At 41.4% G+C, this 25,722-nt stretch overlaps 1 protein-coding gene across 1 annotated transcript in view; it reads left to right on the top strand.

Moving 5' to 3' along the window:
- Positions 1–25,722, top strand: part of LOC140994670 (multiple epidermal growth factor-like domains protein 11) — a 108,990-nt gene that overhangs the window by 6,887 nt on the left and 76,381 nt on the right. The window contains exons 3-5 of the mRNA XM_073464410.1: positions 1,238–1,339; positions 3,507–3,607; positions 19,145–19,237. Of these exons, the coding sequence (XP_073320511.1) occupies positions 1,238–1,339; positions 3,507–3,607; positions 19,145–19,237 (296 nt within the window). The remainder of the gene's footprint in view (positions 1–1,237; positions 1,340–3,506; positions 3,608–19,144; positions 19,238–25,722) is intronic.

Genomic DNA, 25,722 nt, shown 5'->3' with positions numbered 1-25,722 from the left:
TCCACAAATCATCCGGTGTAATCAAAGTCTCCAGAAGCCCTGAGATCCCAAACTGACTTGACAAGACATTATTTACATTCTCGACATACGGTCGAGCTCGTGCGCCCACTTCAGACGAGGTGCCGGCTAACGCTTTTAGCTCAGCAGCTGCAGTGAAGATTTTTGGCTTTAAAAGGGGTGTAAATGACTTATTTTTAAATCAGTTTGGGATCTCGAGGCTTCTGGAGACTTGGACTTACACCAATTTTATGTTTTTTGGTTGTTTTTTTCCATTTGAAATCAAGTCTCCAGCTCCTTCAGTTGTTTAGCAGAATGCTGCAACTCTGTTTTGCTGTGAAGCTCCAGAAATGTTTTGTGGACTTCGAGACTTCACCTGACTTTATATCAGCAGGAGGGAGGAGATGATGACTGAACTTACATTTCTGGGTGAACTGTTCCTTTAAGTTCCTTGCAATAAACATTAGTTGATAGGTAATAAAGCCCCAATAAGTCCTTATAAGGTATTTTTTAACATTAAAAGACTATTTAAGTTTTAATAAAAGCATCATAAACATGTTTATTGTTAGATTACAAGACATTTAGACTCACAGATTAGAAACTTGTTAGCAGTTTATAGACCGCAAAAAGCATTGAGGCAAATAATACGTAGTTCTCGCTTTAGATCTGGTAGCTGTAGAAAAGCTGAGTTAACTGCTAATAAATGCACAGTAAAGTAAGTTTGTATCAATGTTAATAAAGCAACAATAAACCTTAACTAGGTTAACAATGACTTAACAGGTGAGTTAGTTAAACTAAATAGAGGAACTCAGGTTCTTATGCAGAATAAACTGTTAACAATTTTCGTGTAAGTGTTAAAATGTCTCATAATCTAGCAATAGTCTGGTTTATTATGCTTTTATTAACATTTATATCGTCTTATTAATGTTAATAAGCATCGTATGATAACTTATCCGGGCCCTTCGTACCTATTTACTATCGCTTGTTACTAGGAGACCGATATAAAACATGACTTTATTCTTTATTGATCATCCAGAGGGGAAATTCCAGGGACATATATTAAATGTAATATAAATATCTTCTGCTTCACTGCAGTCCCATTTTAAGTTTTCAGATTTAACCGAAGCCTTGACAGTTACTGGAAAAATCCTTGAATATCTGATGTTGGAGCGCTGCAAATATTTAATTCACTTTTCTCGGCATCCTGTTACTCTGTGATCCTATCTTCTGTCCTCTTCAGCTATGCAGTGACTGTGCAGGAGTCTTACGCTCATCCGTTCGACCAGGTCTACTACACCCGCTGCACCGACATCCTCAACTGGTTCAAATGCACCAGACACAGGTACGGACGCATGCAGCCAACACAGCACTTACTCTCAGGCTGCAGAGTGCATCAGTTATGATTATTTTTACCATCATTTATGATTATATTTTATCTAAAAGCAGTCTTTCTAACATCAGTCCAGACACGAGGCACCTGAAGAACCAGACAGTCACTGGAACCAGTTAAAAATAGACCAACATAGACGTAATATATGAGGGTATTTTTTCCGATAAGGGCTTTAAAGATGTGGCTATAATCCAAAATTGCTAGAAAAGTTGATTCAAAACCAATTTGCTTCCTCCAGAGCAAAAGCAGAGCAGGATTTATTCCTGAAGAAAAAGCCAATCTGTCATAATTTGCAAATTAGAGTCCTGTTGTGGCATTAAAATGTAAATTTGTCACCGAGCCAAACTCCGGGATGCTTGAATTGTGTAAGCCTTTCGATATTCGAGCTGCTGACAGAAGAGATTTTCAGAAAGAAACGTCAGAAAAGTCACTGTTTCTCAGAGCCTGAAGGTGACGGATTCAAATTGTTTTATTTTTGTGCAACAGTGAAAAATTCAAATATCTTTAATTTTCTGTGATATAAAACCGAGAACGGCAGCAGAATATTTGGCTTGTGTGCTAATCTAATTGCTTCTGATCAGTTTTTCGTTCTGTCTGCGATAATGATTTAAAGCTTCTGTTTCTATTGGAATTAATTGCAAAAGTTAAATTAAGAGACATTTTGTCCTCTGAGAGAATAAACAAATTACACATTAATATCTTTAGTAATATTTGTGACTCCTTGAATTTGTGAAGATATCATATTAAAATGTTACTTTGGTAAAAATGAAAGTCACCTATATGAGTAATACTATTAAGTATTTAATGTTAAATGTACTTGAGTATCAAAAGTACAGGTAAGTTATACCTACATTTAAATGTATGTATATTTATGTATATACTGTACACAAGACCTTACTAAAGGCTTTACTGTGTACTTTGTGAAAGGTACCCAAAAGTCTTACTTGTAAGTCTTAAAACATCTGATATTAAATGTACTCAAGTGTCAAAAATACAAATAAAAGTAAATTACATTGAATTAAATAGTTTTTTTCTGATTAGAAGTTTAGTTTTTAGTGTTTTTTGTTTTAAATCTGATTGCAAATATAAAATAAATGCATTTACAAATACTCTGCTTTGGCTCTGATGCAGCATGTAATCTGCAAAGTAACTAGTAACTAAAGTTATCTCATAAATGTAGTACAAAGTACAATATTTGCCCTCCACAATGTGGTGGAGTGGAAGTATAAAGTAGCAGAAAATGGAAGTACTCGAGTAAGTACCTCATACATACATGCATGCATGTGCAGTACTTGAGTACATTTACTTAGTTACATTCCATCACTGTGCGTGTTTGATGGCTGCAGTGTGTGACTGAACTGTTGTGTACATAAAACTGAGATTCCTGAATAAATAAAGCTTTTAAAAATCGGGTTGTTTTAGCAGAAGTGTGGACTGTAGATCTGTGTTCGACCGTTTCAGTCAGTTCTCATCTTACAAACAGTATTTTAAACTCTGTACTGTGTGTAGTATTGTTGCTGAGGCCCAGAGGCAGTCGTCACTCGTGTCTACAGCCCGACACCGGCACTTCAGCTCCGCCTGATGTGGTCATTTCGATGAGCGACCGACGGCGTTTGGGCTTTAATGACCACATTAAGCTTTATAGCCACCAGTTTAGCTCCTCCAGCTAAGAGCTGAGTCATTGATCTTAAGATGAAATGTCAGACAACATCAGCGTCCTTGAATGAGTGGGAGAAACTCCCTAAAACGTTTAAGTGTTGCTCATCTTCAAGAAGTGCAGAGCTGTGCTGTGAGCACACTTTCAGTTCTCAGCAGCAACGTGACGAGTTGCTTTGAAGCTTTCAGGAAATGTTTTGGTGCCATTTTAAGAAGAAAATATATGTCGATATAAAAATATCATCGTATAATCATCAATACTGAGTCAACGTGAGATGTGTCTCTTACTTTAAAGTTGATTTTAACATTTCTCAAAGATAAACAAGTGACGTGGTCTTTAGTTTTTATACTGTTGTCACATAAACTGATCACATGATGGAAACACACCTCTCTCTCTCCCTCTCTCTGTGTGTGTGTCTGTGTGTGTGTGTGTGTGTGTGTGTGTGTGCGTGCGTGCGTGCAGGATCAGCTACAAGACGGCGTACAGGAGAGGTGTGAGGACGATGTACAGGCGACGCTCTCAGTGCTGCCCCGGCTTCTACGAGAGTGGAAACCTGTGTGTTCGTAAGTCGATTCCTTAATTGATTGATAACCTTAATTCAGCTCAACGGAGATTTTTTCAACTTTAAAGGTGAACAGAGGAGATCATTTAACAGATCTTTGAAATCTCTGCTTCTTGTTTCTTTGCTCGACAACATGAAGCTACATCAGGGGGCAGATTACAGAAGTTTTAACAGAGGAAAGTCGCTGATTATCTGCTCTCTAACTGTGAACACACTCAAACGGGGAGAGAGAATAGTTGGAGTATCATGAGCGATGTGGTTTTACTGAGAGTCGTACGATATATCAGGACCAAATCAGCAACGAGGAGCTCTGTAGCTGAACTGATGAACTCACTGAAGCTTCAGAACCAAAACATGATAATCAGTAAAATTGATTCCAGTGAAGGCGCTGTGCTTGTGCCAAATTGTCACACTCTGTTTAATTAATCTTTTACACAGCGGCCAAACTTTTTTAGAATCAGGTTTGGAAAAAAATCTGAAGTCTGATACTGGATTTAGCTCATCCAGCCTCAGAACAACAGCTTACCTGCTGAAGGTTTGATGGCCAGCCGATAGTTAACGAGGACAGGATGGGACCCAGATATAAAAATGTCTCACCCTCTGATTTTGGACCCTGTAATGGTGCGTTCGATTTGTGTTACTAGCATGCGTTGATTACAGGACGCGCCCAAACAGCCAGAACGTCCTCAGCTAGCGAGTGTGTGTCTCTGTTTTCAGTTGAGCCTCTCAGCTGATCCTGTTCACTAAGCAACACGAGCATCCGGTCGCGAGGCAACAAACAAAGTCATTTTCCTGTCATCTGCATTGTTATCTTCAAACTTTTTCCACTCGAGTACGCTCGAGTACGCAGCCTTATTAAAATTGCAGCGTTTCTCATGCAACAGTGATTCAATCTCAGTCGTTATCCTCTCACTCGTCAGACAGTTATCTATATCTGCTGTTAGGGACGTTAAAGTTAAATCAATTTCCACCACAACCAAAAGCCAAGACGTGTGTGTGGCATTTCCTCCGTCTGACTCCCTGTCTGGCTCAATCGCTAACCACTTCTGGGACGCTGCTGAAACATGCCGTCGTGCAGCCGGTGGTGCATTGTCTAGAACGGCCGCGATCAGCTCCGGCGACCGTGTCGCGGCTGTAACACGGCATTGACGGGCCCGGTGGAAACTGGGGGTAAGGATGTCACTTCAATAGTGATGTCCAAGTGACATGTCTGTGGGTTTGTCACCAACCCATCCTTATAAAAAAAACTAAAAACATTGTAGTGCAGTTTTTAATGATTCATCCTTTTGCAACAGCAGAGAAACACCTGAGTCAGAGGTGTGCAGTAACACTCCGACCAGCCAATCAGATATAAAATCCTCAGAAGTCATAGTTTAATAAGTTGTAAACCTGAAGAACTGCAATGTCTCCTTTTATAGACGTCCATAGAAAGTAATAATCCAAATTTAATCAGCAGCATATAACAAATGTGTCTTATGAAGACTTTATTTGATATAATAGTCTTGTTAAATACTTGATTCTCTGCAGCTGGAAGGCTCCGAGCTTCTACTGTGTAACAGGATATGGAAAGAAACAAAGATCTGAGCTGTGAGCGTCTGAAACAACAACGACATAAAGAGCAGATAAACGACCGAGTTCACATTCTGACTGAACAACAATTTAACTTTTTTCATAAGGAGTTAAAACAGACGCTGCTCTCATCTCATAGAGTCTCTTAAAATGCTGCAAATGCACACTGTGTTTGATCAAATGGCAATAAAAACATACCCAACACTGTCCTTTCCTATCAGACAGCATCTGCAGAATTCAGCCGGATTTTGAAATATTCCCACCGCGGGGGGAATGTGTGCCCTGCATATCGTCTCAGCAACAAACAAAGTCATTTTCCTGTCATCTGCATTGTTATTTTCAAACTTTTTCCACTCGATACACACAGAGTACGCAGCCTTGTTAAAATTGCAGTGGGTCTCGTGGAACAGTGATTCAATCTCAGTCGTTATCTTCTCACTCGTCAGACAGTTATCTATATCTGCTGTTAGGGATGTCAAAGTTAGATCAATCTGCCTCTGTGGATCCGTCTCTACTTTAAGTTTTACCACACACTGCTTTGAAATCAACACAAACAAAAGGGATAAAAAAGCTGCACAAAACGTTTAATATGGGGTTAGATGTTGTCAGATATCTCCTAAGAAACAATCTGAGCTTTATTCTGAGGATATGTTGTTTGAACAGCGTCTTTCTGGGTGATTTACTTACTGAGCAAATCAGGCTCAGGCTCATTCTTGCTTTTATTTTAAACAGAAGAGACGAAGCGCAGCTTTTTGATATTCGTCACCTTATCAGCAGATGTGTTCGGCTTTATTCCCTGATGTGTGAGATGGATCTGTTTTTGTTGGTTAGTGAGATAAAACACCAATATTTCTCTGTGTAGTTCCTCCTGTTTTGAAGCTCTTTTTCCAGCCAAAGAAAAACACGAGTCTCACATCAAACCGAACACCAGACAATTAGACGGAGCAGCTGAGACGACAGATGTTCACTCAGAGCTGATACGACACATACATGCGACTCTTTAGTTGAGTGTAAACCAGCCGTCAGCTTCTCTTCTTAATTGTTGGAGAGGCCCACGCGGCACACACACACATTTATTTATCTCATCACATCTTACAAAGTCTCTCAAAGTCTTTCAAACTCAGATCGCTGTTCCTTCAGACCTGCCGCCAGCTCACAGGACAGAAAGTGACCATGTTTCATGATCACATGATTCACACGCTATTCAAACAGTTAATTGAGTCGTGCTGATCCTGCCTCTGTGTCTGTAGAGATGTTAAAAAAACACAAGAGGTTATTAACAAAGCACGAGTAACATTTTCCACTATGATTAGCTCCAAATGGACTTTAGATGGCCGTGTGCCATTCAAGTTCCAGCAGAATTAAAGTGTCTGCTGAATTTATTCTGTATTCAGATAACGGCTCTGCAGTGAATTAAACTATCACCCCTCCTAATAGGTCTTTGAATCGTACTCCAGGGTTTCCCCCCAGAAAAGTTGTCAGACCCGGTGGCAAGTATGTTTTTTCATGGAGGCAGGCACAGCGACCAGGTGTCTTCTCTGATGGGGGTCCAGTGACTTAACCTATAGATGTTACTGGTTGACTTTACTACCATTATGTCTATGCTTCCAACACAGAGCTTCACCACTGTGACTATAGAGTTAGAAACCATCTACAGGAAAATCAGACCTGTGATGAAGCCCTTACAGGACTTGGATGCAGGGCCGTTTGTAGCTTTTTAGGGGCCCTATGCAAACTATTTTTGGAAACTATGGTGTTTTTTTTGTTTTTTTTACATAATCATACATTACAATATACAGTGTTGCCTTAAAGTAAGGCAAGAACCTGAAATTGGTGACGGGCACTATGTGATATAGAAGGTTCATTATCTTATTGGAAGGTTGAAGATTGAATGATTCTCAATGTTACTTGTCCTTATTCTAATTTTTGGGAAAAACAGGACAGGATTCCAGATTTCCAAATATTTTTCTGTGTGGTCACCCTAACACAAACGAGCTAAGCACCAAGTTATTTCTTCACCTCAGAGTTGGTTAAAGTTGTTTGTTGGTCAGCCTGTCTCGTTTGTTGCTGCTGGAGTTGGCTGCTCTGCTGAGTGATGGTGTAGAAAGTTCACAATATACTCTAGTTTGTCTCGCGAAGATACTTACTGAGTCATTAAATCAAAATATGCTCACAACCGTTTGTCTTTTGAAGATGAATTAGAGAGAAACTCTACTCCAAACGCTTTAGACTGTCCGGGTGCTGCACTTCCTCACAGTTGATGTTCGCCTTTTCTGTTACGTCATCATCACTTTATCAGCCAACATTCAATTTTCCCCAAACGTCCGATGCTTAGAGGCTTTTATGCACCGGAGGAAGCCCTGATACTCACCATGGCAGGTACCATGGAGGAAAAAAACTTCATTAATTGATCATTTCTGCTCTCAAATGAATAAATAGTGCACATTGATCAATAATTCATGCTCTCAAATTACTTTATTCACACTCTTGAAATAAACTGACTTAAAAAAAAGTAATGTTAGTCAAGGTTTAACATTAAACATGTTTAAAGGATGTCAGATATACATTATGTGTTAGCACATGTTTACTGCTAGCAGCCCGGCTGCTGTCCAAAGCAAAAAACAACCGTAGGATCCCGGTTTGATCTAGAAACCCTGATCTCAGTGCTGTGAAAAAGTCAGAGTTAAACAGCCGGTTGTATTTATAAGGAGGCAGGTTTTGTTACTTATTGATCTCGCAGAATTACGGCTGGGTTTGATGCCTCTTCCTGTTTTGATTGTGCAATGGAAGAGCCAATTCCTTTATGCCGTAACTCCACTGGGGATACCCCGACCATGTACGTAAGTTATTTTGCCTTATTGACACATAAACAGGAAAAGAGAAACAGCATTAACTTGAATGATAGGATAACTTTTTTTTAATGTTTTGGGATGTGATAAAAGTCACATTCGAACAGTGACTTATATCAGATTTGCTGCGGAGGTGAGATGAGCTGCAGAGGTTAACTTGGATGGAGGTGGGTGACAGAGAGGAGATGGGGGTAACAGATGAAGCAGGTTGATGGGTGACGAGGTCACAGACAGCCGAGCTGTGCGGGTTCAACGGCTAGAGAGGCGACACAAACGGCATTCAGGATCCAAGAAAAAAAGAAAAAAAGAGGACAGAGTTGGAGCGAGAATGAAAAAGGGGGACAACTGAGGGAGGATTTATCCTGACAAGAGAGAAAATGGCCTCAGGCACTGATGAAAAATAACAAAAGGTATCCTCCGCCTGCAAGACAGAGAACTTCAACAAGAGATGTGTTCAATTTAGGGTGCTCACCAAAAAATTTGAAGTCCAGAAGCGACAAGAGTGAACAGACACTACACCCTGCACATGATAATGTTTATTTAAGATCTGCAGACGAACAGGAAATGAAAAACAGAGCTCACAAACAGAAAGAGGAAAGCCCTCTAATCAAATTAGCAGCCCTGCCCCCTCCTTCATCCTCTGTCGGGAGGGGGGGGGGGGGGGGGGGGGGGGCGGCCTTTCAATTAGCTCCGGCTGCGTGTGTCCCACAACAAAAGACCTGTCCGAGGCCGTTAACGTTAGCCGACCGGGCAGGCGTCTCCTCCTAGTTAACATTGAAGAATTAGCTTCCGGCAATCAAACTACTCAGCCAACAGGAGCGCAGGCTGTGTGTGTGTGTGTGTGTGTGTGTAGCATCACACAATAGAGTCGAGGGGTATTTGTCTGGGTCCGCCGGGAGAATCTAATAAAGTTGTTTACAAGCAGATGTTGAATAAAGGCACACAATACGCTCCTCTTTACCCTCCCCGCCCCTCCAGGCAGAACCATTCAGCTTCCCCTCTTCAATGAGAAAAAGCGAGGCTGCCCTATAGAATTTACCATCTAGGGTGGATAATTGATTTCTTTTGCTGGATCAAGGAAGGTATAGCAGCATGAGATAAAGACCAGGCAGGGCGAAATTCTCCTCCTCCTTCACAAACGCTGACATTGTTTCTGGACTGAAGTCGAAGCTTCACAAGTCTGTCAGGATCAAACTTTTATCTGCAGGTGGACAGAAAGGGCAGAAACTGTTACTGCAGTAAAAACAAAGTATATGTTCACTCCTGGTATTAACATGCATCTCAACATGCATCTCCAGTGACCATGATCAGATCTCACTTCACTGCTCGATATGCAAGTAAACACGTACATCACTGGGACAAACGGACACAATATTTTTAACACAAAGAAGGAGAGAAATCGATGTTAAACATTTGCCGAATTTACAAGAAGGCTGAAATAATTAACAATTTGTCAGAGACGGCGTTTCACAACATTTATGAAGTGTGTCCTAAGTCAACAACTCACAAAATTGAGCGATTTGTCAAGGGAGTCTGGTGACTTTGTCAACGGATGACAAAGAAGTAGCCTATTTCGGTTATTGTTTACTGTGTTTGTAAAATTTGACATTTTTAATGTCAATTAAACTCTTAACTTTAGTGTTAATGGTGAAATCAGTTGAAACAGTGACATGACAGTGACATTAGGTCCAGGAGGGACAGAAACATGGTGGTAACAAAACAAAACTGGTTTGTGGCAGATGCATCTTTTTTTTGTTGGAGATCTCAAAGATTTCAGGAAGTCTGAACGATGATTGAAAACATTTGAAAAGACGAACAAAGCAGGAATCAACCAAACCAGAAACAGGAATATTATTCAAAGCCCGGATGTGAGTCTATCTTGAAAATAACATTGAAATTGGGAAAAAAAAGGTTAACTTCATCTGTTATATATCCTACAGATTAGATCCTCTGTGTGTCAGTTAAGTAATATTAATCCTTTTAAATCCTTTGGAGCATGTAAACACACATCTTATCAGATCACTTTATTTAACGTCCACCTAAACACTTAAGTTGAAATCTCTAATCAGCTTAAATTCAATTGGATTGAAGAATTATTGTCCATGAAACCGCAGCTAGTAAGTCTGAGCTGAAGTAAGAGCTGAGTAACTGTCACTGGTCCAGGTCGGAGTTGGCCAACATTGCGTGATTTCACTTTAAAACCTGGATAAGGTCCAGATAGAGATAAAGCTGGGTTCAAGTGACTGTGGGAAAAAGTTTGAAAAGCTCTGTTGGCCATTTTGTGTTCACTTTGTTAACTTTCCTGTCTGCTGTCAAATCACACACGGCTCATACAAGACCCACTTTCCATATCGTCAATAATACTCTGTGTGTAAAACTAACATCTGTGCAAACACCTCTGCCATTACTCTGAATTACTTTAAGATGGCATCTGGCAGCGAGGTTGCAGATTGCATTCAGCTGAACATGCCTTGTCTCACCCTCCGCTTTATTGTCTGCAGAGCTTGAAGAGAAAGAAATAAGTGCTGGTGCGAAGTGTGTGAGCCTACTGCTCATCTCTGAGGCAATAATACGTACAAACACAGTCACAAACAGCAGTGACACTATTTCTAATAGATTATCAGTGTGTTTTCTTGCCAGATTAGCTCGTGGCAGGCGGAGAAAATAGAACAGATGCTGAAACGATCGCTACAGATCTCGCCGGAGTGCAGCGAGCTCTGTCAGAACAGCACCGGGCAGCACTTCCATCCACTTTACGATGTTTCCTTCATAGATTTATATAGAGGAACCAGATACCAGATGCAAATATGGTGCCCATTCAAACCAATGAGAATTGCTGAGTTATGCAGCTCATTGAATATGCATAGTAGAGTTTCCCCTGCTGGCCCCGCCCACAACCTCCCGCTCGGCCCATAGACTTGACGTCACGGATTATTCATGGGAAAAATGGTTTTTGGGCCGCAGGGGATTTTTTTGCTGCAATACCACAAGTAGCCACCAGGCCAGATTGGAAGCAGGGCTGAGCGGCGCCCTCCACGGCCTGGTTTCCTCCTTCTGTGTGTCCCTGATGTGATGTGGAGAGGGCAGTAAGGAGTCACTGTCTGCCAAAGAGTCAAACGTAAACACTGCCACTGGTTGACTGCTACACGAACATGAAAGTCTCTCTAGAGCCAGTGTTTGGTTTGTTCACTCTGGGCTGCTGTAGAAACATGGCGGTGCAACATGGCTGTGTGTGGACATAAAAGGCTCATTCTAAGGTGACGATTCTTAGTTTCTGGTGATTACACTGATGAAAACTGAGAGATCCCTCCAAATCCTGCACGTTGGACCTTTTAATAGTGAAGAAAATCAGCAGTTATGTGGAGTTCCTCTTGTTAAATTCTGATTTCCAAATGATTATTTCCATTATTTGATTGACTTGTGACAGAGAAGAACTGGTGTTTTTACTTACGGCTGCAGAAATTTGGATGCTGCTCATAACGGAGCAGAGAGTGTAATCTTTATTTATGTATGTGAAAAATGTATTTGTATTCGGCTACGACCCCAATTTAAAGGTACATTTTCGTGGCCACAAAACAAAAACTTCAGGGAACATCATGTTCTGTCCAGAGAACAAGAGGAGAAATATTCAAACTTCTTTCTCTGTTCAGAACTTTTTTTCATCTTCAGTCCCTGTCGCCCCGGGATGTTCTGACCGGGCCGGTCGGCAGATTTACGTGGGGATCAGACTCGGGAGAAAGATGTCAGGTGTGCACTTACAGCCGGTCCCAGCGCTGCTCATTCTGCTGCCGCTCACACCTCCGCTCTCATTCATCCTGCAGCAGCCGATCGAGAGACTCAAGGGCACTGAAGACTGCTTCAGCATGCCGAGACAATAGCTGGAATTAGGTAGCGATTATTTAATTTGATATCTATTAATCTTTTTGTCCCCGTCGCTGATGTAATCCTCCTCGTAGCTGTTCTTGCTCCGATCTACAGGATGAAAGGATTTGGCGCCCGTTTAATGATTTATCAACTCTCCTTCAGGATTACAGGAGCATGTGTCGGTGGCTCCCTTATTAAAATCTGGGCCTGTGTTTGCAAGATGATTTTCTCTCTCTCTCTCTCTCTCCAAAAATCAGACGCATAAAACAAAGAAGAGCTCTCAGAAAACTGCTAATCCTGTTAGCTTTTTACCTCATTATGAAGTTCAGGCCGTTTTGATTGCAGGAGTGACCCCCGTCCCTCCTCTTTTCACTCAATGATAAACGACTATCCTCCGCAGTGGTTCCCAATGAGGGATGTCACAACATCAGATTTACACTTTTGGCCATTATCGTGGCCAAAATATTTCGAGATAACGATATTGCTGCGGTGTCTCCCTGCACTGTGGGTGTCTCACTCTCTTCTGTGATTTTGTGTGGCAGAAGTAGCCACACACTGAGGTAGTGGCAGTAGTTTTAAGATGCAGTATTATCAACTACTATGATGAAGCAAGAATGAAAATAAACAGAAATGATTTGAGAGCCACTGGATTATATACAGGATATTAATACTATAACAGTATTTCATTTTTAAATATCATGGTTAGCGTCAATGCCGGTATACTGAGACCCATCTAAGGAGTCGGAAGAGAAACCTGAAAAAATGTAGTATTATTATTTTTTTCCAGCACGTCTCTAATCTTTGTTTGTTTGTCTTGTGAAAGACTGGCTGCTGTTACCTCAACAGGCCTTTGAAAATGATTTAAATGTGTCTAAAAAAATCACTGTTTGGCAGAATTGTTGACAACTCACTGAAATAGGCAGCGTGAGGGATTATGAGGAAGAAACGTTAGGAAGCACAGCAGTAACCAGCACGTGAGGCCTGTCATTACCGTGTTTTTTAAACTGGTGCACAAAGCCTAATCGAGTGACTACACGTTCATTCGTTGTGTTTGTACCTCTGGTAGTCGTGGCGGGCAGTGTAGAAGATAATGCAAGCGAGACACGACCACAAGACAAGAAGGAAGAAGTTTTAGAAAATGGCAGAACTTTTTGCGGAGCGGTTATGTGACATGGTGAGAAGTTTTAAACATCTGTATGATGTTACTTCGCCCGGGCACAGAGACGAACAGTCACTACAGAACAGCCGGGAGGAGACTGGACGGTGGGGAAGGAAAAGTGGAGGTCTGCCAGAGACCGATGTGACACTGAGCGGCGCCCTCTAGTGTTTGTATTGCTCAACATTTGTGCCAACATGAAGGATGCATGGGAGTATGTGGGCAGTGACGGTTATAACTTTTGAAACGGATGTATCTATCGATCTTTCATATAAATGATATGTGTATTCACGACAACGCCTGATTCTGTCTGAAGCGTCGTCCTTCATCATCGACATGAGTGAATGCAGCATCAGTTGTGTATGTTGTTTGTTGAAACGCAATCTGTGCGTGGAGGATCGGTCTTGTTGCAGCAGAAAGTAGGAAATGGTTTCCAGCGTTTGTTGTGTTTTTTCCTTTTTTGTTGTTAATGATGGAGCATAATCAGTGATATTTTTAATGCATCAGAGAGGCAGGATGCAGCAACGTCGCTATAACTTCCAGGAGAGAGTGGAAGGACGTCGGCGAGCGTGACTAAACCTAACTTTACAACATGATCTCGTCTGTGAACATTTCCACCTGAGTCATGTAGATGGATTTACTCTGAACTGAACAATGAAGCACCAGCTTCCATGATCCCACGCTGCGTCACAACATCATCAAACTCCGTCTTTTGTTTTTATTGTTTTTATTGAAAGTCCCCCAGTGGTAGAAATTACAATCTGGTATTGAATCTTGAATCTGTCGGGGTAATTGAATCTCACGGAGATCATATGAGTTTGGAGACACTAATAGGTAACCTGTTCTGACATTTAGGTATAGAGATTAAATTATTTTTAATATTGATCAGTGTTCCGACTGTGACAGTGCTTTGTCTAATCCCATAATATCTTTTATTAAACCTTTTTCTGTCTTTATGAAAGTGCAAAACTTGTTCTCATCACACTAAAACACCTTTGGTGAGCTGCAGCAGTCCTGCTCAGTCTGTTGTGTTTCTGAGCAAATGTAAAGCTCTCAGTATTACAGGCAGACACTCTCCTCCACCAGTATAAATCTTTACTCAGTGTGCCGTGCCAAGAACATGTGGCTGCGAGGATTCCTGTCCTAATGCACAAAAAAAGCTGTAAAATGTTAACACGCTGCCACTATAAATTTAGAGAGGACGACCCCTCCGTGGCTGAAGAGCCATAAAACCGAGCTTTACCGCGGCCGGTCTAACTCCTGTTTCCACTGGACCCACTCTCCTCCCTGCTCACACACTTCCTGCAACTTTCAAAACTCAGCATTTCACTTTTTGTGCTGATTTTTAAATGTAACCCCATCGCCTCAAAACACACCTAGATTTTGTGTGTGATGCAGGATTAGTTGGGTGCGTATAAGCTTGTGTACGAGGGTGTGGATGGCGTTTGTTTTTTCATTAAAGTGATGTTTCATTTGTTCTTCTGCACGTCTGTAAGTGAAGCCGGTTTCTGGAAAACAGCGTCTCTGTGATGGAGGAGCTGAAGTCTCCGAGCTGTCAGCCCGTCTTCTCCCGGCACAATGCCTACCTGATGTATGATGCAGTATTTATACTGCGATACACAAGTGATCCTAACAGAATGAGTTGGAGGGGATGTTACATAGAGTTCAGCCTTCACTTTGAACAAGCGACACAGATTGATACCATAAAAGGAGAAATATTATGCTCATTTTCAGGTTCATACCGTTTGTATATTTTGCTGAAATGCTGAGAACACATCAGTTTTCTCAGACTGTCTAGTGCTGCAGCTCTGTCTGAAACGCTCCTGTCTCTTTAAGGCCCCTCCTCCTGAATGCACAGGCTCCTCTGATTGGTCAGCTCACACACGCCTGAGCCAACACCAGAGCAGCTGCGCTAAATCAATTCTTACGTGCCAAACTTAGCTGCGGGGCATAAATCATGCACGTGTGTGACATGGTGATGTAGTGTGATGTCACAAAGTCACAGAATTAAAGGCGGAACTTCTGACGAGGCATTCAAGAGCAGTGTTTTCTGTGGGAGAGAGGAGCTTCTGTTGGTGTGACTTTTTTAACTTTTACATGCACAAGAACGGATATAAGCAAAAGGAGATAAACCCCTCGGCTCAGCTGTTAGCCAGAGAGCTAACGTTATGCTAGTAAGATTCAGGAGACATATACTATAAATCCCCAGTGCACGACATGACATTAGACATTATAGAAGAGATTGTACGAAGGCAGAGCCACCGACACGAGACGAATGGCTGAAAATTGTGAATGAAATATACGATACAGAAGACATAACTCACGGGATGAGAGCTCAAGAGGAGCGAAGTCGAGAGAAATGGACGATGTTTTCATGTCAGCGACAAGATAAGAGGACGAACAACTGAACACGGCACAGGAATTAATAGGTGTTGAGACGTCAGAGCAATCCAGATCTGTTCATGTCGTTTTTCTTTAGTTTGTGTTGAAAATGAATAAAAGTAAACTATAAAAAAACACGATAGATAGATACAGTGTAGTACATTACATTATACAGTGTAAAAGAGCCGAGCGTGAGGTGGTGTCTCTAAAGAAAAGCTCAAACTTCACTTCATGATGCAATGACATCATCAGTGGAAGTGAAAGAGTCAAGTTTATATTATTAAAAGTCATTTTGATGTTTCATTGAGTTTAAAGTTTGAACGTCTTTCTCTTTGAAGTCAGCAGGAGTGACGTTCACAGATTCACTTTAAGGTTTTAATTGTGATATAGAGGTGTGTGTGTGTGTGTGTGTGTGTGTGTGTGTGTGTGCGCCTGCCATTAGTCTTTTCTCCGTGTTTATTGCTCACTCTGTCTTTGTTTTTGTCTCTCTCTGCCTCCTCCAGTCTTCATTTAATTTTTTGTCTCTTTACTTTGTCTCCTCTTCCTCCTCTTCCTCGCAGCAGCCACCTCTGGCCTCTGAGCTAATCGCTGAACAAGATAATGACGCGGCAGCGGTGTGAAAACGCTGCATCGTTTATTATGCTGTGATAGAGTCGTTTGTTTGGAGCCTTCAGATACTGTGTGACAGCTCTCAACTGTAAGGTCGTGTCACGATGAAATATTACACCAGTTGGAGAAGCTGAAGGTGAAAATGAGGATGTCAGTGCTGCTTTATCTGTTTGCTGTACGAGGTAGATAAAGCGCCTCACACACTATCAGGAGACGGTAGCTGTGAGATCAGTTGATTTCTTTTAAGGTCAGTGAAATCATAAATATTAGCAGACTGTCACAGTTTGTGCTCTAATGTTAATCTTTAATCTGAGCATCTTTGATATAAAAAAACAAACCACAAACAATCACACTGTGACACAGTACAGCCGTTACACAACAGACTCCGAGGGGGAAGGTTGAAAAAGACAAATGGGCACTCCACTGACTCCATTATTTTTGTGTTTTTTTGTAAATCTGTCATCTTAAAAACCTAATGTACTGCATCAGATACATTTCTACCAAATATAACAGAAAGTAAAGCAACAACCAATCACCAGAATAAATGTTGGCTGAGTACGTTTCTGCAAAACCACAGACAAGTTCAAACTGAACGTTTCTCTGTGTTGCTACTTTGCGTTTGTTTAGGTTGAATTTTATATTTCTAACGCTGTGCTGCTGCTCTGCTGAGGTTTTCACTTGGTAAGGGTTAGGAGGGCAACACCATGGTTTGGCTAAAAATACCTGACTTGATCGGCAGAATTACAGATGGAGGTGGTCCAACCTTCCTGTGAAGAGGTCTCCTGAAAAAAACACTAGTTTTGTCACCACAAAACGTCAGGTAATGCCTCGAGGCGTCCTTGAATATATCCAGTGGTGTGACTCAAACTGTTTGGCAGCCTTTGTGGCTGTAAAAACCCCACCGCCGTCCCCTCCACCTGCTGATGTGAAAGGTGGCTCATAAGCAAAGGCAACAGCCTCCGTAGTCTCAGCTGGGAGATGAATAGTATGCAGGTGGCAGCTTTATGCTATGTTCCACAAGCTCTCTTAGCTTTTAAGTTTAATTAATAAACATAATAAACTCACAAAATGTCAAGAAAGGAAATATTTTGACACCTATTTTCCTTATAAACAGAATAATAAAACCGTACACCGTCTGAATTCAAGTTTCTCTCTGTGACTGAACTGAGACGAGCTTAATGGCCTCGTTAACTCATCGTGAAACTCACTTCGCTCAGACTGGACCTAATCTAAATCAGAGTCACCAGAACAGTGTTGGTTTGTCACCTCTGGTTTGGTCCAAATAAATCCTCAGTTCACAGAGAAACATGTGAAAATATTCTGTCTCTACACGCTGCTGATGTCCGACTCTCTCTCTGTCCTCTCCTGTCCCCGCCTGCCACGTCTTCCCGTCCCTGGAGTCGTAGTCCTGGTCAGAGCCGCTGTAAATCACCTCTGTACTGTGTCCCCTGTCTTCACACTGACCTCCGTCGCTCTCAGAGGCTGAGTTCAGTCCCAGTGGCAGAGTATAGTGAGCAGCAGGTAGCGGTTATGCTGCCCCCTACAGGTTTGGAGCCACCTTCGAATGCTGGCCATTTCTTACAGATTACACCTGTAAGATCTGGTGTTAAGGATGCTTTTTGGCCCTGAGTACTCGTCTGAAGGTATTCTTCACAGCCCACTTAGTGCTCCGACAGTCTCTGTCAATAAGTCGTGTGGACCTGAGGCAAAATCTGGAGCAAAGAGTCAAGTGAAGACCTTGCTTCACCACTCGCTGCCCCTCATCAGACTTATAATGAGCTCACACTTATAAACGAAGACGAGTCAAATCAACATAGTGGTCAACTCAATATCTTACCTTTAACATTAATCAATTCAAGTGAAGAGGACAGAAGTTAAATTTTGCCCTGAACCAAACTGAACCAATTACAATTCAGCAGGTCCTCAACAGAATATGGTATGAGAACAAAATACACAGTCATACACGCACTGACATTTTGCCTGTGTATAATAATACATTTAATTTATGTAGCACTTTTCAAAACACTCAAAGACGCCAACAAAACGAAAACACATAAAGGGACATCTCAGAAGAGGGGTTAAAACATGCAGGCAGTGTTGAAGAGGTGTGCTTTGGGGGATTTCTTGAATGTGGTCAAAGAATCAAAACTTGAAATTGCTTTTTCAGAAGTCCTCATTCACTTCTGCTACATGTAAATTAAACGATACACTTATTCGACCTACTGTCGGACATTAAAATCAGTCGTATTGCAGATGACGGTTTCACAGTTAGATTGTAAACATCTTTTTTGTGTGTCTGAAATGTTGAGACAGCAAACATTACGTCTCATCTCTGCCCTCGGGTTAAACCTGAGGCGCACTTCAGCACAGAGGAGTCAGGAGAAGCTGATTTTTAGCTTCCAGCAGTTTAAACTTTACTTCTTCTTTTGAATACAAAGGGATGTATAACTGTATAAAGTTTTCAGACTTTCTATTGAACATAACATGAATTAATTAGACAAAGATTCATTAAGAGATGCTGCTGTTGATGAAAACATCCGTCTGTTTTGTTATTCAAGAGTGATGCTGTTTTGTTTCTGTCGGCTGCAGGTGTAAAAAACCTGCTCTTCTTCAAAAACTTCATGTTGATTGTCTCATTAAAACTAAAACATCCATAAAATCGTTAATTGTTTCTGGACAATCGAAGTCAGATATTATAACTTGAATTTAATAAAGACTGAAACATTATATTAAATCGCAGGAGCGTGTAGCAGCACTTCTTTAAATACAGTATGATATGTGAATAATGTGACATCTGATGTTTGAAGTTTCACAATTAGAGAGAATTATTTTTGGTTGTTACGCCTGCTTGTATAAATAAAACATGTGACGTTTCAAATTTGATTCATCAAAAGTTCACACAAAAAATAAGAAGAAATTATGCGATAGGGTTTTTATAGATTATAGATATGTTTTTTGACATACACATCCTGATTTGTTGCCGATCACTGTCTATAAACTATTTTTTTCCCTGTTACTGTAAAAGTGTGTGAGTTGATTTAAGAAGACAGTTTGATGTATTTAAAGGAGACGCTGATATTCATCTGGATGTCCTCTTCTTCGCCCTCAGCGTTGTGTACTGAAGAGTGTGCCCACGGACGGTGTGTCTCTCCTGATACCTGCCAGTGTGAGCCGGGCTGGGGAGGACTGGACTGCTCCAGTGGTGAGTCCTATATTAAAGTCATCACAGTGAAGCTCATTTTAATGTAAACAGATCATAAAGAGCTGAGGTTTCACTTTTCTCTCTATCGTTTCCTCACGTCAAAAAATGTGGTGTGCACTGCTGATCCAGATACCTTTTACAATGAATATTTAAGTGGACAGCAGCTAAACTGACCTCTAAATGACACGTGTGTTCAAATTTTAAAGCAAGATTGCTTTTTGTTTAATTTTTAAAGTTTCAAAAGAATAAAAAAGAAAGAAGGTCACCGTGCAGAACACAGCTGTACTCCATTAGTATGTGACAGTACGATACATACACACAACCACACGTCATTTCAGCTGCATGTCTTCACTGCTCTTCTGATTCTGCTCGTTTCTGTTAATCGGAAAAGTGGAAACCAATTTCCTATCTTCAGTGTTAATATGTTGATTTTTAAGGACCAGATAGTCTTTGGACCTCATGCAGTGCAAACTTGATCTATAGATAAATAGACTTTGTGATGAACTGTTTCTTAAGTAGCTCAAACATCTTCTGTACCGACTTTTCTTGTTACTGACTCACAGTGTACGCTGACATCAGCATGTCTGTGATAAACTTATATTGATGTCTCAGATCGCCTCGTCAGAAGAAAAGATCTTTTTTGTTTCACACTGACGACAATTTAAGATCGTCGGAGTTGTTTCAAATGTCATCAGACCGAGTTGGACGAGTCAGGTCCACTCGGCCTCTCTGGCTGCTCGACTGTCACACCGGTTTGTTAGTGGAAACTTTTCTTCTGTGTGTTTTGTTCGGTGTTGTCTCATTTAGACCTGCAGCCACAGTTAGTCAAGGGTAACTTGCACACAGGGGTTGTCTGGGGAGATCGTGGGTTCACATGCTGTAATAATCACACTTGATGTGCACAAATCACACCTGCAGCAACATTTAACTGAGGGTGAAGGAGGCGCAGCTTAATGATCAGATGGTGGCATTTCAGAGAGACACCAAATCATCTGACGTTAACCTTCTGTGGTCGTAAAGAAAAGAGCACATTTTTCAGAGTAGAGGTCGAAATGAAAGTTAATTACAGGATAATAACAGAAATGTTAAATGAGCAAGTTCAACATCAAGAGTTGCAAAATGCTGCGCTGGTCGTTCACGTAGTTCAGCTCACCGCACCGAACGATCAACAATCTCTCCTTGGATTTCTGTTCGGCTGAAAGTTTGTTGGCGGTGTTGCAGTTTGAGCGTTTCTACAGTCCGATTTCCCAGCTGGCTGCTGTGTAAATATTTTTTATGATCAGAGAAACATTTTTTATGTTGTTGCCGCTGTACTGAGCTCTGAGCTGTGATAGAATAAAACTAAACTTCGCTGTAGAACAGACACTGCCTGCATCTTTCCCAGCCGTAGATCTGCACAATGTTTTGTTCCTTCCTCTTTTACCAACAATGTTTCGGGCAGTCGTCTTGTTTGAAAAGAACAATACGCACATGGGAGAAGTTATTGTTCGTAACAGGTGTTTAACGTTGTGAAAGGTTCTTTTTTAAACCAAACTGTGTTTTCCTAAACCTGGACAGAAAACTGGAAATAAAACAACTTAGTGAAGACTTTCAGGTTTTCAGAAGCTGCGATCGTGGACCTGAAGCAACATTATGGGCTCTATCTTACACTCGGCACAGAGGGTGTCGGCCCCTGGGCAGCAGAAAAGCGACTGTGTCTGCACCATAGACCCACAAATCACTGGTCAGTTTGCTGCTATTTAAAGACGCATTATTGAAATGGTAAGATGAACCTACACAGTCAGGTTCACAACACGCGTGATATCGTGGCACATTTAATCAACAAATTGTGGTTATAAACTCTCCAGAGGAAACAGGGTTAAACTCCTAGCTTCTATAACAAATATTTATAGACAGGATCTCAGGATTTATCAGGAAGGCTGCTTCACTCCAAACTATTTTACTGTATGAATCTGGACGGCGTGTTTGACCTTTCCATGTGTAGACGAACACAGAACATTAATTAACATGAAATACTAACCGATCCTGTCCGCGAGTCAGGAATTATTAAATAATCTGAAGTTTATCAGCTGTATCACGTAACACGTATCGTTTCTGACGTATTTTATCCACCTGCATCAAAACCGTTTGATTGACCGTTTTTTTCATCTGCCGTTTAACCAGCAAAATGGACTTGGACACGGCCCAAACGTACTCGCGCCTTGTGCTCTAGACCGAGCGCCATAGATTGTTTAAATAGGGCCCCTATGATGTTCTGGGAAAAACGCCAACACGGCGATATCAGATAGACCGGACACACTGCCTTTTGAATTAGCTGAAGCTGTTGAGAGGTTTTACAGGAGGATCAGTAGAAGAGCTGTTACATTTAGCCTTCGAGCCTGTTGACAAAATATAAAGTGTTTCTGAATCTGACTGGAATAAAAAAGTTCTGCAGCAGAGTGGATGAGATTTAGTTTGAGGGCCCTGAAAAGTGAGAATTTCAGTACGTGAAATAGAGATAATCTTTTGTGTGTCATGGTTACTGATCAGCAGATCCATCAACGGGGAAAAATGTACTGATTACACCTTTAAACTGGAAATGAAGCTATTGCATCTCAATATGAATCTCATTTCCACCGTTTTGATCTGCTCAGCTCTTCAAACTCTCATCCTGGCCTCACTGGTGCTGAGGGAGTCCAGTGTGTGTGTGTGTGTGTGTGTGTGTGTGTGTGTGCGTGTGTGTGTGTGTGTGTGTGTGTGTGTGTGTGTGTGTGTGTGTGTGTGTGTGTGTGTGTGTGTGTGTGTGTGCGGTCGGGGGGATTTAAGGGGGTATTGACACTGAGTGAGTCCCACAGCCCCTTTAGTCCCACTTTGTTATTGGTATGCTCCAGCCTCCCCTTTGTTTACCTGTTTTTATTGCTGCCCAGGTGCGGAGGGACTGAGGCCGAGTCAAGACAGGGGTTAGGTAAATCTCCCACCACTTAGGCTAACGGGAAGAGGAGGATGGAGTCTGTCGATCAACTCAATCTCACACGTCAGCTTCACTCTGGAAGTTTGGCTCGCTCTAACTTCCTCTCTCTTCGGTCTGCTGCAGTTTTCTATCTTTGCTCTCGCCTCCATCTCTTCTTTATTTTTAGCGATGAAGCCGAACTCGTTGTGCAATCGACCTCACACCTCGCCAGGTGAACGTGAAGACTGGGAAATAGATTAAAAAAACCTCTTTTTTCCAGGATCCCGTGTGAGATTATAACGCCGCCGCGTGCCTCCTCACATCCCGACAAAAGAATTTGTCATTTGCTCATTACCTGTGGAAGAATGTAATTTGCTATAAAGATGCAGCGCAGTGAGACTGAATCTCTCCTGTGGGGATATTGAGCTTCTTCTTTTACAAAGACTGAGCTTTATTTCATGCACGCTCTCACCTGATTGGTCAGAGGAAATGAATCCTGTGGTCAGTAGCAGATTTAAAGGTTTTATTTTTTTATTGCTTGTTTCTAATACACTACGGCTCAGGATGAGAGCGGTGGTCTTCACGAGGGTTCGCAAAGACATTCGCTCACAGTATCGAATGAATTTTATGTCTCACAGGAAGAACAGACGCATTACTGGATCCTGATTGGTGGACCGCACCAGCCGCTCTAATTCTGATGGGTTAAGTCGAGACTCTTGGAGCTCCAGTGTGTAATGAGTTTGGCTGTTCTTCTCAGAGGGAAGATACAAAAAAGATTGTAAATAGAAGTCCAGCTTTTTAAACAATGAGCTTCAACCCCGTGTACAAAAAAAGGTGGATTCTTAAAAATAAAACACTCCTAACCCAGTTTATTATAAATTAATACGTTAATGAAGTCCAGCGCCTTGATTCCAGTGGACACGTCTCTATCGAATCAAATCAAATCAATAAAATGTATATAGCCCAAAATCACAATCACATCGCCTCAGTGGGCTTTACAATCTGTACAGTGAATGACATCGTCCGTCTTTAGACCCTTGATTCGAGTGAGGAAACACTTATATATGACCATATATGACCTTGGGTTTGTTCGTTCTCCACGAGGCTTCACGGTCTGCTGAGAGCTTTTCGGAACCGGAGAGTCCTGCCTGATGTTGTCGACTTGCTCAGATTCTGTTTATTTCCTAATTTGTCCTTGATTTTTGTGCTTCTGTCATGAGTACGTTGGCTACGTAGTTAAATGGTTTCTTGTTTTGTCTGTTTAATTCTGATCCCAACCTGTACAGGATGTTTTATTTTGAAAATCACCTGAATGCTGTATATGGCTGTTGTGTCTGACTTTCTGCCTGGCTCCATCGGCTCTGCGCGGCGTATTGTCCGCTCTACCTGCCCCTCTAGCGTCAGTTTTGCACGTGAAGGGCCCTGCAGTCAAATTAGCAATAATACGTAATATGCAACGTCCAATTAGACTTTCAAAATAAAGGTTCCTTGACAAACAGTTCACATATTAAGACATGTTTGGACTGTTATTAACGTCAAACAGTCGTAGTTTGGTTAGGTTTAGGTATTAAAAATACTCTTTTTTTATATTATTATTTGTTATTGTTATTTACGTATTATTTCAAAAAACAGTGTCCAGCACACACAAACATATTAACACACGTCTACACACACACACACACACACACCCTGAAAAGGAATGAGAATAAAGGACGTTGGAGACCCTGGCTGGCGGTATTGTTTGTAAAAGTTGAGCTTGTGTTCTTGCACCTGCATCGAATTAAACAGTTAGTCTTCAGTCTTTATCAGAGTCCTGCGACAGCCACAGACACTGAATCATTTTCATTTATCTTAGAGCATTATATTTATTTATTTATTGCTGTTGAGATTTTCCAGAAATATAACAAATAAAGCCTCTAAAATAACTTACAAACTCTGGCTTTATTTTTCTCTAACTGTGTTGAATTAACCATATGATTACTGTGGAGGCTGCTGTTTTTGTTTTTTGCTATACTGACAGATGTTTCTGTTATTTTGTCCACAACATTTACATCAGTGAGGGTGGACTGATGAGATCTGAGAGGCTGAACTGAAACAGTCGAGCTGCGGGCCGTAAAAAAACAAAACAGCGAGTTAGAAAATGCTGAGGAAGCCGTCGAGCTGATTCTCCGTGAGTTCATAACTGCGACCACCTGCCTGTGACGTCTGCGTGGTAACAGAATAAAACGCCGAACACGAGAACATAATCGAGCCAGCAATTATGTTTCCTGCACAATCTTCTTAGTTAAAACATTTAGTGACATGTAAATGTGATTTCCAGGGAACAGACTTCCAGGTAAAGAATCACTGAATCCATTTTTACATGATTACAGCGTGTGGGCGTCTCTCCTTTTGTAGGAAATGTAGAACATGAGGCTCTCGCTCAAACCTGAAGTGGGCTCTCTGAATGAGGACATTGGGGAAGAGGAGAAGGCCACAGGATTGTCCTCTGTGTTGTCTTCTGCTGTGGCTAACCAGATTAACTGGTGAGGCAGCGTGTGAGCCTCAACCGCCTTCCCTCTCCAAACTGTGTTGCTCTGCCAGGAAATATATGAAAAGTGAGGTGAAGCAACGAGAGGAAGGCAAGGATGAGACGGAGAGGACGCGAGAGGAGACGTAGGAAGAGGCCGCAAAAGTAGGAGGCAAGAAGAGAAAAAGTGGTAGATAAGTAGAACATTTGATGGCAATTATCATGTAAAGATGGTGATTATGATGAGAGTGATTATCAGGAAGGAGAAGGTGAAGGAGGAACAATGCAAAGAAGCTGTTCCAGATGGTAAAGATTCCTTATGTAGGGAGCTGCTACACGAGCAATTTATGAAGTGACTAATTTTTGATTAACTGATTATTTCTGCACCTTCAAATTTTTATGAATCTCAGCGGTGATGAAGTTGTGTTAGTTTAGTTATGTTCGTATTTGAAACATCATATACTAACAACTAAATATAATACGATAATATGATATAATATAAAATATGACTTATTATAAGTTGTTGTTTATGTGCACACGATTTCAATATTTTATATAGATAGATTATAGCAGAGGACACACATTGTTTCCTCCAGTAGTTCAGATACTTGAGTAAAAAAAGACGAGAGAAGGTCAGTAGAAGTACTGGTTCAACTTCTTTCCTCCAGTAAAAGTAATAGAGTACAGGCTCTGACATGTACTCAGAGTATCAGAGTAAAAAGTCTCCCTCTGAAGGACATTTGTGGTCAAAGCTAACTGAAGCTCACGTCATATTAATATAATTCAAAGACTATTAAAGTTAAAGGTAGAATCAGTAGGATTTGTCCCAGCTGTTCCTGAACGCACCACAAAAGATAGTTGATTGTTGAGTCTTGGTAAAGCGTCCTGAGCAGCAACAAAGTGAGAAAATAAGAAAATCTCTGCAGATACGAGACACTAACACGCCTTTTCTCCCCATTCCAGCCTCCCTCTCTGTCTGTTTACGTCTTCTTACATCTTCTATGTCTTTGTTTCGTCTCGCTGCGTCTGCCGTGCTGATCGGTTGAA

This window comes from Pagrus major, chromosome 4, assembly GCF_040436345.1.
Source record: "Pagrus major chromosome 4, Pma_NU_1.0".
NCBI lineage: Eukaryota > Metazoa > Chordata > Actinopteri > Spariformes > Sparidae > Pagrus > Pagrus major.
This window is presented reverse-complemented; position numbering and strand designations above follow the sequence as displayed.